The following is a 15,123-nucleotide window of genomic DNA, read 5'->3' as shown; positions in this document are numbered from 1 at the left end:
TGAAAAATAAATAAATAAAAATGCAATCAGCAGTTGAAAAGTTGCTGGCAGTGCATCATGTGAACGTGTTAGTGGCCTGTCTGCTTGCTCTGTCAACAAGGCTGGTTAACAACACAAACAGTAGCTGCTTCTTTCTCTACAGGCTGGGACACAGGCATGTGCAAAGGGGTTCTGGCCTCCCGAAACACAATATTAGCAATGACTTTGAACACTTTTTGGATTTGTTTTTTTAGGAAAGTTAAAACAAGCTTCTAACCCACTGCTTTCCATGTGTGCGTGTCGTACCTGTACACCGTCATCATCATCGTCTTCAGGTGAGGGGGGAGGAGACTTCACCTCCACATCGTCGCTGACTGACAACTCTCTCTTCCTCTTGGAATCTTTCTTAGCAGCGCTAGCCCCGCCCTCAGACTCTACCTTCTTACTGCTGTACGAGAGAAAAAAAACTTTGTATTTACTACAGATGAAACAAATGACAAAATACAAAATACACGATTCCTCAAAGTGTTACCTCGTTTACAGTTTATATACTACAAGGCATTCCTGTGTGTGCGCCTGTCTGTCCCAGGGCGGTCGCCATGTTTGATTTACCCATTTAGAAATCATTAGTGTGCCTCAGGCTCTGGCACACAGGGGGTTAATATGATGAAAGACTGCAAGGAGGCGGAGGGAGCAAGATAGAGAGATACAGGCACAGAGGAAGAGAAAGGGGGGCCCAGAGAGAGAGACAGGGAGGGAGGGGGAGAGAGGCAGACAGAGAGGGACAGAGGCCCCAGAAAGAGGAGGGGGGAGGGGTTGAAAGGCCCCCGGGCTTCCTCTAATCTCTGGCATGGAAAGCAAGAGGAGCTGGCTCTATCTGCGAGTGTGTGTGCATACACACCACAGGAGGAAGGCAAGAGGACACTCGGCACCCCTCTTCTGTCTCTCACAGTCCATCAGTACTCACTTACTGCCATGAACATTATCAGAAGGCAGTTTACAAAATACTCATTTCCAAAAACAAACATACAGATGTATACTCAAGTAGTAATTAGAGTTGGGACACGATAGCATTCATTGCATCCAAATCCAGTATGGAATCTAGTTATCTAATCTGAATCCTTTCAAATCCACTAATTCAATTCATTTCAGTTTAGCTTTGAACATCTTCAAGTATCTAAACCTGTAGCTACAATCTGAAAATGAGAAGAGCTTCAGGATGAAACGTTGATCCACTATTAGAGAGGCACCGAACGCAATTCTGATTTGTTTTGTAACTTTTCCTTAACCTCTTACAGTGTGGGCGAATTTACCCGAAAATACCTACAAGCGACATACCCAAAGTAAAAATTAGAAGCTGCTCTTCAACCATTTGCAGCAGATGCATGATTTTGGTCTCATTCATAACTCTCTTATTGTTCTTGCAAAACAGTGAAGAATCACTCCAAGAGCTTCTGGCACTGAGTAATAGTGGTCTGAATATACCGAATTTCAAGAAAATACACTCCGCCTGAATTTTCTTGTTGAAAAAGATGCCTGAAGATGGGTATAGCTGGCTGTGGTGCCCTGGAAAACACAACATAGCACCAAGTGTTATGAAGTTCAGCTTCACATTTCAGATAAAAGGGATAAAAACTTAACTTATTAGACAGGTTTTTCTAAGAGTAACACCAGGCGTACACAAGCTGTGCATTTGGAGATATATTTATTGATAAAAAGGCCATAAATAACTATTGGCCATTACTATAAATAACTAGTATATATCCAATTATCCATGCCAGTAGTAATGACACAAAGTAAGGGAAGTACAAACACATTTTTTGTAATATTTCTGTGTTTGATGATTTATGTCAAATGATTCAGCGTTTTATTGGCTACACGATACGCCAGTCAACGGGAGACTGCTGCTGCTGGCTCTGTCTGTAAACAAAAGAGGGCTGGCACCTCCTTATGAAGTTGACACTCATTGGCTCTTGATGGCTGTAGATAACACATGGAAGCCCTGATTGGCTCAAATGAAATGAATCGAAAGGTCAGAGTTCGGTCAGCCATTTTAGAAGTGCCTAAACTGCGCTGAATGCGGAGATATGTTTTTACCGTTTATGGTCACACAATTGTACACATCGATCAGATGATATCAAAGATTGCAACAGCTGTTCATGGGCTTTTGATGATGTTCAAGATGGATATATTTTTACTGGAAACGATCTATTGGACCTCTGCAATGACACAGGAAGTGTTTTTGGATTATTACTGATTACAGGATTATGATGAGTTATGAATGTGATCTCACAACACTTTTGCTCACTAAATAGACAAGACTCTAAGCTTTCTGAGTATGTGACATGGGGTGTACAGTCCAGCATGGTGGACTGTACAAGAAAGTACAAGATTCAACCTCTCTGAAAATGCACCGTGGGCCGTCCACACGTTAAGTGGTTGATGGAAAATTCAATTGTATGTTCATAAATTACAAACATATGTAAATAGTATTTACATAGAGGAAAATATTATTCTATACCATGTATGGAGGCCTATTATAGAGAGTAAACCTTTATCCATCTAAAACTTCCACTCCTGTGGCGAGCGACATGCTGGTGCCGGCTCCACACCTACTGACTGCGCACGGTGCCAGAAGAGAGGCAGAGATCCCGCGCTGTTGGCAGAAGAGCCGGTCACTGAGGTAACTCCGAGCAGCATGCATGTGAATTAATTACTATACAATATATTTTCTCACGCTTTTCTTGATGTCTTAATAAGACGCTACATTTTTCACTAGTTGCCGATATCAAAACCGGCTATGTCTGAGACATTTTTTTGTATCTTATGTTCGCATAAAAGTGAAAGAAATTAAATAACAATGTCAGATTCTTACAAGTAAATATGTCCCACTTTGACCTTTTAATGACATCTATCTGAAACCTTTGTGTAAAATGCAGTGAAAACGAGTTAAAACACCTTGTAACAAAGCCTCAGTTGAAGTTATGCGTTACGCTTCATTCTCTGCAGCAGTCGGTGGTGTTGCATTAGAGCAGTGTTTCTCAAACCTTTTCAGACCAAGGACCACTTAACCAATAATAAAAAAACACTCACGGACCACCTTACTCCCCAAACATCCAAAAACAATAGGCCTGCTTACCAGTCCAACAATATCTTACAAATGACAGTCTAATAATGAGCTTTGTGTGACCTTCTCTATATCGCTCGTTCACACATTAAAATCAACAATACAAATACGGATTCTACAAGTATTTCGTTCATATGCAATTTAAACAGTAAATGCTGATAGATTTTACACATCATATAAAACGTAGACTACATTTATTACCGAGTTAATGTCCGTACAGAGCCGCAACTTACCCACAGCAAGATCGTTTGCTACTGAGAGATGCACAAAATGCAAACTGTGAGGGCGTCTTCAACATGTGTTTCTTAAATTCATTACGTTTTCTCTCAAAGAATCCTGAAGGTTTCCCAAAGTAATCCTTGTGTTTACTCTCAAAATTTCGCTTGAGCTTGGCGGGTTTATAGCCTCGTTTGCCAACGACTCGTTGCACAAAACACAGTGTGGATTGGGATCCTCTTCATTTCCAATCCAAAAATCCAAATCCAAATTTGATGTAGTCGCTGTGATATTTTCTCTTCACTTTAGCGCTGGACTTTTCACGTTCAAGCCGAGTTTCACAGCTTTCAGCCGGGTGGAGGTTGGACGGCGAACCGCTCTTCTGGAACTCAGTAATGCACACAAAATCACTTGTCGCTGCGGCTGAACCACCTGCATCAGGACGATGAACCTTCACTGTCGCTTCAGATTTGTGATTTAATGTTCTATTTAAAATTATCGATCCATCTTGGCAGTTGACCGCGGATCATTGATGACGCAAGATCGTAAAACGAACCTACGTAGCTACTCTACATCTATGCTACTCTAGTCTATACTAGTCATTTTTAAACAGTTTGAGAAACACATTAAACTTATAATATATACATTTTACCAATATACTCACGGACCACTCTTTGAGAAAGACTGCATTAGAGGGATATTTGTTTAAGGAATGTTGTTAGGACTTAACCAGATAACAAGTCAAGTTATGGCCTTTGGTTACTTATGAATTACTTGTGGAATTAACATTGATGAGCTACAGCTTTAATATGCCACCTGCGAGATTCGTTACTTCAACATGTCAAAACGATGGTCATTACAGACTCAAAATGAGAAGCCTGCCACCTAAATGTATTGTACACTGCCCTTTGCTAATAATCATTTTTTTAAAAGAGCGAGGAGAGATAAAAGGTTTCATAACAGATTTGTTAGCTTTGGATCTTTGCAAATCCAGGTATTTTACAAAAACAGAACTGGAGTCTCATTGGAATGGGCTACCTATTTGTTCAGTTAACAATTTGTTGACTCCAACACAGTTATACATTCGGCCATAAGCTCTACTAACTTACTCTAAAATAGTGTACAGATAGACAACAGTTGTGCGTGTCTTTCGTAGTCTGAGCCTGTGTTTTGCCCTTTGCAGTACTGTATGTCTAGATATTTCTTGCTCTACTCTGTGCCTATGTCGCTCACCCTCTCCTGCTCTGTGCCTCTCTCCCTCCCGTTTGCTCACTCCCCCCTCTCTCTGCGTCTCTCGCCCCCTCTGTCCCTGGGGCCCTTCTCCTTTCATCCTCACGCCAAAAGCAATCACCATCTCCGTGGTAACGGCTGGTCATGTGACCTGCACCTGTTCCTCTGGCTGGTCGCCACACGCTGGAGCCATCTGGCCACACACACACACACACACACTTCTCCACTTGGCTGCCTTCTCCCCTCTTCCTTCTAGCGTCTTCATGGCCTCACTTCTCTTTTCAATCCCTTCATCACCTCCCCAACTCTTTCTGCTCCATCCATCTCTTCAGTCCTCTTCATCTGCTGCTTCAACTCCAACAATCTTTCCTTTGTTTTTTCTGTCTAGTAAAGTTGTCGCAAATTGCTTTAGCCATTTAAATGAATCAATTTGTACCACAATAAACTCCAAACAAGTTCATTGCCTCACGTCAAGAAGCAGTTTTTCTGTAAAAACAATGCTTCTGTTTAACGTACCCACACTATTCATTCTGACAAACACAGGAAATGTATCCATATTTTGCTAAAGATGTGGGTGTTCACAACTTGGAGAACTAGAGAACATGGATGGACAGTTGAGAAGTTTACTTTTACTGCAGAGCGGTTGGAGTTCTTTCCTACGGTGCATATACTTGGAATCCATTGTAACATCTATTAACACGAAGCAGAGTTAACCACAGCCACTGTTAGCTTTGAAGGAGGGAACCAGTCAAGAGTGGAAGAGTGTTTGGATTTGTAAATAAGCAACTGTTTGCTAACAAGTTTGCCATATACACTTAAAGGTAATATGTCAATATTGTGTTCATAACACTTTGTACTAGCCCCAAGTGGCAAAAAAAAAGATTTTATATTAATTTATGTTTTTATAGATCTTGACAGATTTCAATTGTGTCTGAAAAAAGTTGAGGCTGGTAACTCAGAATATCTGATTTACTAACTGGATCTTCTTTACATTTGTCAGTCCCACGCTGAATCTGCACCCACAGAATTCCAACGACAGCACCGCAGGTGCTTTGTTATCCTAAAAACCCAAATAATCTGCTAATTTTCCTTCTGTGTCACTGCTGAATACTGCATAAAAAATATATTAAAATAATCTGCAGATTCCGTCCTGTCCAGGTGTACACCCCCCTGTCCACAATGTCTCACTGTGCTGTATAATCACGGGTTTATAGCCTGGCACTCACACATGCTGGCCAGCTGTGGTGCGCTGTGTGAGAGAGGAGTGGAGATGCTCCTCTCAGATCGGGGGAGGGGTAATAAAGGAAAAACAGGAAGCAGTGGAGTAAAATATGGGGAGGCAAAGGAGAAGAAATGAAGAGGAAGACAAAAAAAACAGGGAATGGAGGAGTGTAAGGGACACCTGCTGCCGTGATGAGTCATACCACTGAACCCAAATGCACACACTCGACCCATGGCAACAAAAACCAACACCAGTGGCCAGAAGGCAACACACACACACACACACACACACACACTTGTTTAAAAAGTGCTGTATTTGCACACACACGATTGCAGATACGCACAAAGCAAGGTGCCTGCATGCATGTCTGACTTGTTTGTGTGTACTGCCCCACACACACACACACACACACACACACACACACACAGGGTGTGGCAGCTGAGATATGGGTTATTTATAGATGTACTTCCTCTGAGAGGTAGACAGAGAGGGAGTGCGAGCGAGAGAGCGAAGGAAAAACGGGATGAGAGAGAAAGCAAGGTCAAAGGAGAGGAGTGAGCTGACCGGACTAGTAAACCACAGGATTCTCTGTATCGCTCACACATGCACCTTCTGAGACAGCTAAGACTGATAGTGCTGAATGCATCTGAGGTTTCCATTTATTGTCTATTTAGTAAGATCGAGTTGGCCTGGACAAACTATTGTTACCATTGATGGGGCAGATTTTCACCCTTTGAACCAGTCCAAATTTAAAAATTCAATGCCAACATGAACTGCTAGTCCCTATTGCAGCATGACTTTCAACGCGCAGATTTTTATCAAATTTAAAGAAATATGGGCCAAAAAAGTGAGTCCACAGCAATATTACTCTTCATGTTTATGTCGCCAAAAGTCTGATGGAACCATGGTGGTAAAACCTCTCAAAATATTTATCCCAGATGTTATCTGGTAAGGAAAAACAACAGGAGTTACAAATCATGAAACTGCTTTATTGGCTTTGATTGAGAATGTCCCTCAATATACCTGAAAACTGACCCATTCATGTTCAGATAGTTGTGGGGTTTTTTTTTATCCTGTGGACAAATAGGCAAAAGTAAAAGTTTTCATAACAACTGTCCCAGAACATGTAGAGTGTCATTGACATGCAAGTTGATGGTCCCTTAAACTATTCTGAGAATGCCTAGCTAATATGACTTGTTGTGAGAAACCTGAAGCAGCCTGTGGTACACTACAGCCCAACACACACCGTTTCACCAAGGAAGGATTCAGTCTGCTCTGTAGTGCATACATGGATGCAAAATACACTGAAAACGTACTGTAGCGTGGTATGGGCCACATGAAAAACCCTCAGGCTTTTGGGTGTATTTTTCTCCACTCAGTGGAAATCTCACACAAATTTCCCAAAAATAAAATGTAACACATGTATGTGCTACTGGCCCTTGAAGAGGAATATCTCTACAAGTGAGAAGTTTTCAATGTTCATTTTAGAGCCTTAACGCTTTTAAAATCAGGCATGTATTCTGGCTAATTGCTTTAATGACAATTTCAAGGCTTTATCATTTGTTTTTATGCAACGACTTGATACAGACACTACTGTATGACTTTCCTATAGATCGTGTGCATGTGACGTCACGCTTATTTCCTAACCCGGAAGTCAGTCATGTTGGTTGGTATACACAACCAAGACTGCGGCCGTTCACGTGTGAGTTGCTGCAACGCTTCGTAATTTTCTTTGTATTTAAACGTCTAAGATTGAAAGAAAATACCAATCGTGTGCGCAGTGTATAATTGTGGTCATAACGCTACTCGTGACCCAGAGAAACGCTTCTTTAGATTTCCTACAATCATCAGAAACAACGATCCACAAAAGAGGGATGAATTGCTGTCTACCGAACGCCGTAAGCTGGTTTAGCAACATAACTCGTGAGGATTTAACAGAAGAAAAAGCACAATTCACCCGTGTGTGTGGCGTCCACTTTATATCTGGTAAGAGCTCATGCTAAAGCTATGTCTTCAATGTTTACGTTAAACATTTGTGCTTATGATATACCCATCCAGCCATACAATCACAGTGTGCGAGGATAACATCGCCGCTCTTCTCACTCACAAACCACGGCTTGAGCGGTGTATCTCGAGCTCTTTGAGAGTGATTTACACGGGCATGGACGAGCACCCTGTCATCTTTCACTGATTTGGTAAGAAGACTACCAACCCAGCCAGAAACAAAGACATTATAAGCATCTAAGCTCTTGTATGCCTTAATTTGTGTGTTGGTTGCCCACGACGTTTGTAGCACAAGATAGTTCACAATATCCGGATATTCAATCTGCGGTAATGAATCTAAATCCTCAATATAATCAGACGGCTTTAGTATGTACGGGTCATGGACTTTTTCTCTGAATCTTACCTTTGCAGAAGACTCCAGAGAGTCAAAATACTTTGAAGAAGTCGGAGTTGTATTGTTGTTCGCTTTAGACGGCATTGTTGATTTGTTTTCCAACCAACATGGCGTCACACGTCACAGTTTTGTCACGTGTTTGCACACTACCTATAGGGAACGAATCATGTCCAATGAAGAGCTTGAACTTCATGAGAGCCATGCTGAACTTCATTTAAAAATATGGAAACTTAATACTCAAAAGACAACAAGGAACAGCAGAAGAAAAAAATAAACACCTCAATCCTCAACCCATGGCAAAATTTAGAAAAACAGACCGAAGGGAAGAGGGAAGCTGGAGAGGGCGGTAGAGAGGAAAAGATGAAAGTATGCACTCTTCTTTAGCAGGAAGAGGTGGGGTTGGAGGGGAAAGGAGAAGAAAGAATAAAAGAAGATAGTTGGGTGATTGCAGCAGTCCACCATTTTAGAGTAGCAGTGAATGGCCAGCAGCCATTATTATGCTAAATTAACCTGGGAGCTAGGCCGCCACTCAAGATGGAGGAAAGCCTGACAACAGATAAGAGCTAGTTTACCAACACACACACACACACACACACACACACACACGCATAAAAAAGGGGTTGAGAATGTTCTCCCCCACCCCCACATTTCCTCCACACACGGCTGTGGAGTGGTCAGCAGCATGGCCTTCATTATCATTAGACGCCATTTTCTGCCACAAAGATTACCAACGACCCCTCCCCCAAAACGCATACACACACGGCTGACCCCTCACTGCTTCACACAAACACTCCAGGACCCTCCTATTCCCCGCCTCTGACTCTTTTCCAGTGGGTGATGCATGCATGCATACGCACACACCTCCCCCAGCGATGACCCCTGCCTGCTGCTTTGGCCCTCCCTCTTCCTCTGGATAAAAGGGGCCGAGAGGAAGGGAGAGAGAGAGGAAAGGGAGACTAAAGGCCCACACACACACACAGACTAGAGACAGACAGAGACGAGAGAGAGACGAGAGAGAGAGCAAGAGACGCGCGAGAGAGAGAGAGAGCAAGAGACGCGCGAGAGAGAGAGCAAGAGACGCGCGAGAGAGAGAGCAGAGAGAGAGCGACAGAGACGGGGGCTGCCTGACACATTCCCAAGTCCGATCAAGTTTCCACATTCTCAATGAAACCACATCTGAGTCTCTCATACACAAATGCTCTCAACTCGTTGCCTCTTCCCATCTCCTTCTCTGATCTGACAGGTTGCACAGGATGAAGTGAAAAAGCATCCAGGAGATCGCACCACAAGTTAAGAAAATAGGACTTTGACAAGTGTTGCCCAAAAAAAGAGAAAGGAGAGAGAAGTGATAAAGCCAGAGGGGAAGAGTGAGAGAAGGGAGTGATAAGACCAGAGAGCTGCGTGTAAACTCAGTGAACCAAAGCTGATAAGTGCTAGAAGCTCGATCTAACCAATCAATATCCTGCCCAGGAAGTTTAAATTTATCTGATCACACTCCTTGCATGGTTACAGGCTTGGTATGGAAAGCCAAACTTTTTAAATGAAGCTGGCAATAATCTGTATATTTATTGTCATCAACTAATTCCATAAAAAGACTAAAACCAACAATGTGAATCTCAAGCCTGATTTGTCTTATTCCTCTGTGCCATACAGCTCCAGTGTTAATTTAAATTAAATTAAAAAAATTTTAATGAGCCACATTGTTGCACTATGTTCCTTCATTACTATGAACACACACTGTGTGTGGGATTTAGTCTAAACAAACTACACAGTCCTGTTGCTGTAAACACTCACTAGAGCACCAAATGGGTATTAATCCACCACTGAAAAAAGTCCACAACAAATGCACTATTTTCTCCTCTTTGAGTCACGTGTAATAGAAACTACAGGCGTTGACAAAATAATCTAAACACAAGGTTTAGCCTAATACTTTAAAGGGAGACTATGTAACTTTTAAAAGAAGAAATGACACCCTCTTCCTCATCTTAGCATTTGCCATTTTTCCATAAATGCCACTTGGCTGCTGTTTAAAGTTACCTCTTAGGAAGTGCGGGCCCAGCAGAGTTTTATTGCGCCTGTACATGTCAATTTTTTAATTCTGAAAAAAAAAATATATATATAGTTTTGGAAAGCTTAGAATCTCGTCTATTTTAATATGGAGCTGAAAATCCCAACAGCAGGTACGATCAGCTCCTCAAACTAGCAAGTACACTCAAAATCAAAACTTTGAGCCAACTTACCTATAAAGCCTCCTTAATATCCTCTTTTCAGCAATATTTTGAAAAAGACGCTCCTAAGGCATTGCCAGATGTCCACACGTTCGTTTCCGGTAAAAAGATATCCACTGTGAACATCGTCACATCGATAAAAGTCCATGAACAGGTGTTACAATCTGTGAAATCAGCTGATCGATTTTTACATTGTGTGATCATAAACAGTCATAACTTAATATCTCGTGCGCTCATCACGGTTCAGACACGTCCTGGTTTTAGCGCGGGCTCTCAGCATTAGATTGACACTTCATTTGAGCCAATCGGAGCTTCGATGGGTCAGGGTTAGGGTTAGAACAATAATATGTCGTTTGTAGGTATTTTCGGGTAAATTCGCCCACCTAAGACCTAAGATTAAAGTTATAGTCTGACTTTATTGAGACAAAGTAGGAATAGAGCATCACAGTAGAGGAGGCACAAGTGATTTCTGGGTAGAACAAGCACCAGCAATGAGGCTTTGGCAGCAACTAAATAAGAAAAAACTGGGGGACTAACCCTTAAAGAAACCCGTTCTAACGGCTGTAAAAACTTCAGATATCTTTGTACCAAAAAATTATACCAAACGGTGAAAGCAGTCATTGTACCTTCTGGAGAAAAACTGAATATTTCATGTTTGATTTATTATGTATAATGATAATGTTTGGCATTTTAAGAGGGTTAATGGACAAGGTTCTGACTTTCCACCTGACTTGTAAAACTAAGTCGACAGTAGTTTTAACCCTGTTGATCAGGATCTATAGAAGAAAATGTGATTGATCCTCAGGTCTGCCAGTCCAGCTCCATGCTTTACTAAGCCCTGTGATCACTAACTCCTACTCACACACACAGTCTGTGGCAGTCGGCTGTTTCACAGCTCAGAGGTTGTGACCCCTTCAGTTCCCCCTGGTTGGTCCCATGAGTGATGGATCTAGTGTGTGTGTGTGTGTGTGTGTGTGTGTACACACACATACACACACACACACACACACACACACACACACACACACACACAAGCTTGTTGTATATACAGTCTCACTACGAGCCCTTCAGTAAATAGATTGCATTACTTGGTAGTGTGTGAATTTTCTAAATATTGAAGGCTGTTAAATTGAGAGTGCATTTATTTCCTACATATGTATTTGTGGAAAACATCGCAGTTAATGCTGCCAAATGTATTTTTTTAGGACTTGCTCTGGGCACATATCATACAATCAGGAAGTGTTAATAATCCCTGAGTTAATAATCCCACCAGCTGGTTTACACATGTTTTGCTAGCTTTAGTTTAGAAGCTTCAGAAACAACCAAACACACACAATGACCTTTGCAATGCTGCTCCTACCTGGTTTTCTTGGAGGTCTTTGTCTTGGGCGTGGAGCTCTTGGCTTTCTTCTCCTTGGGCTCTTTGGGGGTCTTGGGTGTTTTGGGCATCTTTAGGGTCTTGGGCTCCTTGCCCTCCGCCTTCTCCTTTGGTTTCTTTTTCCGCTTTTTCTTCTCCTCCACCAGTGGTGAACTTCCTTCTACAATTCCTGTGCCAGTAACCTGTTCACCTGCATCACTTCCTGTTCCGCGAAATTCAGACATCACGTCTTCCTCTCCTCCGGCTCCTTCTCTTGCCGCCTTCTTCCCCCCCTCCTCTTCCTGTCCGTCCACTACTTTTGCTTTCTTCTTCCTTTTCTTTTTTGGCTTGGTCCCCTGGTCGCTGAGCTGCTCTGTGCTGATAGGCTGACCAAGCGCACCACCTCCGACTGTCAGCCTGTCGGGAACCACCATTGAGGCATCGCCTAACGGGTCGGTGGGGGAATGCTGGAAGGTGAGGAAGAAAGTTTAGCAGTCAGTTAAGTTTTTCAGCAACTTTATAGAATCAAGTAAAAGAAATCCACTTAAAGCCATCTTCTCTCCAAAATAAGGTTTGTGATCTGGAAATCACATTAAAGTGTGCAGGTCCAGATGTGATGAGTGGGGTGGTGATGGCCACGGGGTCTAGTGGTACAGCTTCCAAATAAAACACCATGGTGGTTGTGAGTTCAATACCAGGGCTGCCACCATTGTGCCCCTGAGCAAGGCACTTAACCCTGAGTTGCTCCAGGGAGACTGTCACTGTAGTTTGTTCACTGTGAGTCGCTCTGGATAAGAGCGTCTGATAAATGACCTGTAATGTAATGAAAATATACAAAACTTATTTTTCGTATTTCTAATTCTAAAATCATTAGTTGTTGTAGTAATTGACAGAAAAGCTACTCAAATGTAAGAATTTTCTGCTTCTTATATTATTATAAAGTGAATATGCTTTTCATAGACTTACGATTAATTGTATAAATGATCTAGATTAGTAAATCATCAAGAATAATTGTTTACAGCCTTACTTTTGTTTCAAAAACCTAATCTAAAGCAAAATTAGGGCTGCAACCCACCATTTTTCATCATCAATGAAAAAGTATTGAAATTGGAGAATTCGTCAGCATGTCTGTCAATACTGCTTTATTTTCTGCAGGGTGGGGTTCAATTTGTCAGTAACAGAGCAGAGGGGGAAGAACGGATCCATCCATCGACATGGCTACCACCTCCTCTCTCCTTCCTCCACTCTCCTCGACTCCCTGTTGTTACAGTTTCCTCCCCCCTCCTGCAGGCTAACCTTGGTAAACAAACCAGCTGACACCTCATTTTTCCTCCTACTTTGCTCTCCTGCAGACTAAATCCTCTCTCCTTTTCCCTCAACCTTCTCCTCATTGCTCCCAAGTAAGCTCTCTGTGACAGGCAACTGGTTACCAGCTGTTGGGAGCCTCTCCAGCTGCCTCTCCTCCCTCACCCTCTCTTCCATCCCTCCTTCCCTCCCTCCCTCTTTCTCTCTGTCTCTCTCTCTCTGTCTCTCTCTCTCCAGCTGCTCAGGGTCCCAGTAGCAGATGGGAAATCAGGCATCATGACACGAATAAATTATCTCCATACTTCAAAAAGGCGCAGCGAGGGAGTACGTTGTGTGTGTGTGTCATACGAGCATGCCTTTGAGAGTGTGCATGTGTAATGCACATGTGCACTTCAGTATGTGTCAACGATGTGTGTGAGCATCAGCAAGTTTATACCGAAATGCCACAGCTCTCCTGTGTGTGTACACACACACACACACACACACACACACACGTTGGGGTGCCATCACTGAAAGTCCACTTCCATCAGGAGAATGCTAATGTACACACACACATTTCACACTAAACTACTGCAAGGTCACGCGTCACAGAAACCTCTGCACACATGCACCTGCTGACACATGTAAACTGAGCCATTTAGACACAAATAGGACTAGGAGAGGAGGGAGATAACAGGGGTCTGACAGACCGAGAGCGAGAGACACAAAGAGACAAACGGACAGACAGAGCGAGACAGATAGAGAGACAGAGCGAGAGACCAGCAGAGAGAGAGAGACAGAAAGAGAGAGCGAGACAGAGACAGGGCGACAGCAAGAGCGAGAGACAGAGAGAGAATGTAGTGCCAAGAGATAAATCTGTCCTCCTGCCAAGCTTCCCAGATAATCAATCACACAAATGACAATGGAGACACACACAGTGTATATACACAAACAATCACACACACGCTCGAGTATTGCATCAGGTTTGGTGTTCTGCAGGGTGAATTTAGCTTGCGGGTGTGCTGAGCTGTTCTGGTATAAACCCACTTCTCCATACAGAATATAAAAAAAGAATCACTGCTCTATAATGAACAACCATTATAATCCACTTTCAAAACAGATTGGAATAATATCACCAATAACTAAATGTAATAAAAAGATCTTTAAAGACCTCAATGAATCACTCCTTACCGAATGGCTGCAGGGCTAATATAACAGGCTCAGAGGAGATGAACGGGGTTGAGTTTCACCTCTCACTGGAAAGAGGGGATTGATGAAGGTGAGTGAGAGGGTTGAGGAAGCTGAAGGAGGGGGGGGGCAGCTGGAAGAAGAGTGAGATGAAGGGTTAAATCTACCAGGCAGAAACACTTAAGACTCCCAAAGGATAAAGTGAAAGGAAATACAGTCCTCAGCATTCAGTTTCTCCCCTTACTCTGCCCATCCATCCACTCCTCCCTCCACCTAAACCTGAGATTGACAGCTGCACACAGTCTCCCAACATTCAGCAGGTTACAGTATGGTCAGTCACACCGTTATCGATTCGAAATGAAGGACTCCTCCAACAAGACCAGACCTATTTGCTTTGACTTCAACTCTCGTCTGTATTTGTTTTACCACTTCCTATTGCGAACACACGCCGGCCAAAGACCCATGATCAAATCCTGATTTGATAATGATCTAGTCATATTATTTAAGTAAACCATATGTATTGAAATACTATTATTTTAAGCACTCGCTGACAGTGATATTTTTTCAAAACATGTTATTCCCTATCTAACGATGCACAAGTTGAAAGTTCACTATCAGTATGCTGCCAGCAAATGCTTTGTAATGTTAGATGGCCTTCCTCCCCTGCATGAAATCTTTTTTGCACAGTAATTACATTGCACTGTTGTTGCAGTGTTTTTGTTGACGCTCGACTGCACTTTTGAGCTCTAGCTTTGGTCATCCATTGGTTGATGGATGCTGAACTGTAGCAAGCAACACTTTCAAGACTCTATATTCTTGAATTGAAAGAAGATTTTTTTAACAAATCCCTGATTTTTTAAATTTTAGAAGTGGTTCAAGTTGACCAGTACACTA

The 15,123-nt window shown here is 42.5% G+C and overlaps 1 protein-coding gene across 2 annotated transcripts in view; it reads right to left on the bottom strand.

The window, feature by feature from the left end:
* The window catches only part of chd7 (chromodomain helicase DNA binding protein 7), a 72,822-nt gene that overhangs the window by 36,406 nt on the left and 21,293 nt on the right, over positions 1-15,123 (bottom strand). The window contains exons 4-5 of one of the 2 annotated variants that reach the window (XM_029452895.1): positions 11,761-12,224; positions 286-427 (exon numbers count right to left, since the gene is read on the bottom strand). In XM_029452895.1, coding sequence (XP_029308755.1) covers positions 286-427; positions 11,761-12,224 — 606 coding nt within the window. The remainder of the gene's footprint in view (positions 1-285; positions 428-11,760; positions 12,225-15,123) is intronic. The other variant, XM_029452896.1, reaches the window with a different exon arrangement.

This window comes from Cottoperca gobio, chromosome 17 (genome assembly GCF_900634415.1).
Source record: "Cottoperca gobio chromosome 17, fCotGob3.1, whole genome shotgun sequence".
In the NCBI taxonomy this organism is placed as follows: Eukaryota; Metazoa; Chordata; class Actinopteri; order Perciformes; family Bovichtidae; genus Cottoperca; species Cottoperca gobio.
Note: the sequence above shows the minus strand (reverse complement) of the source record. Positions and strands in the feature narration are given on the sequence as shown.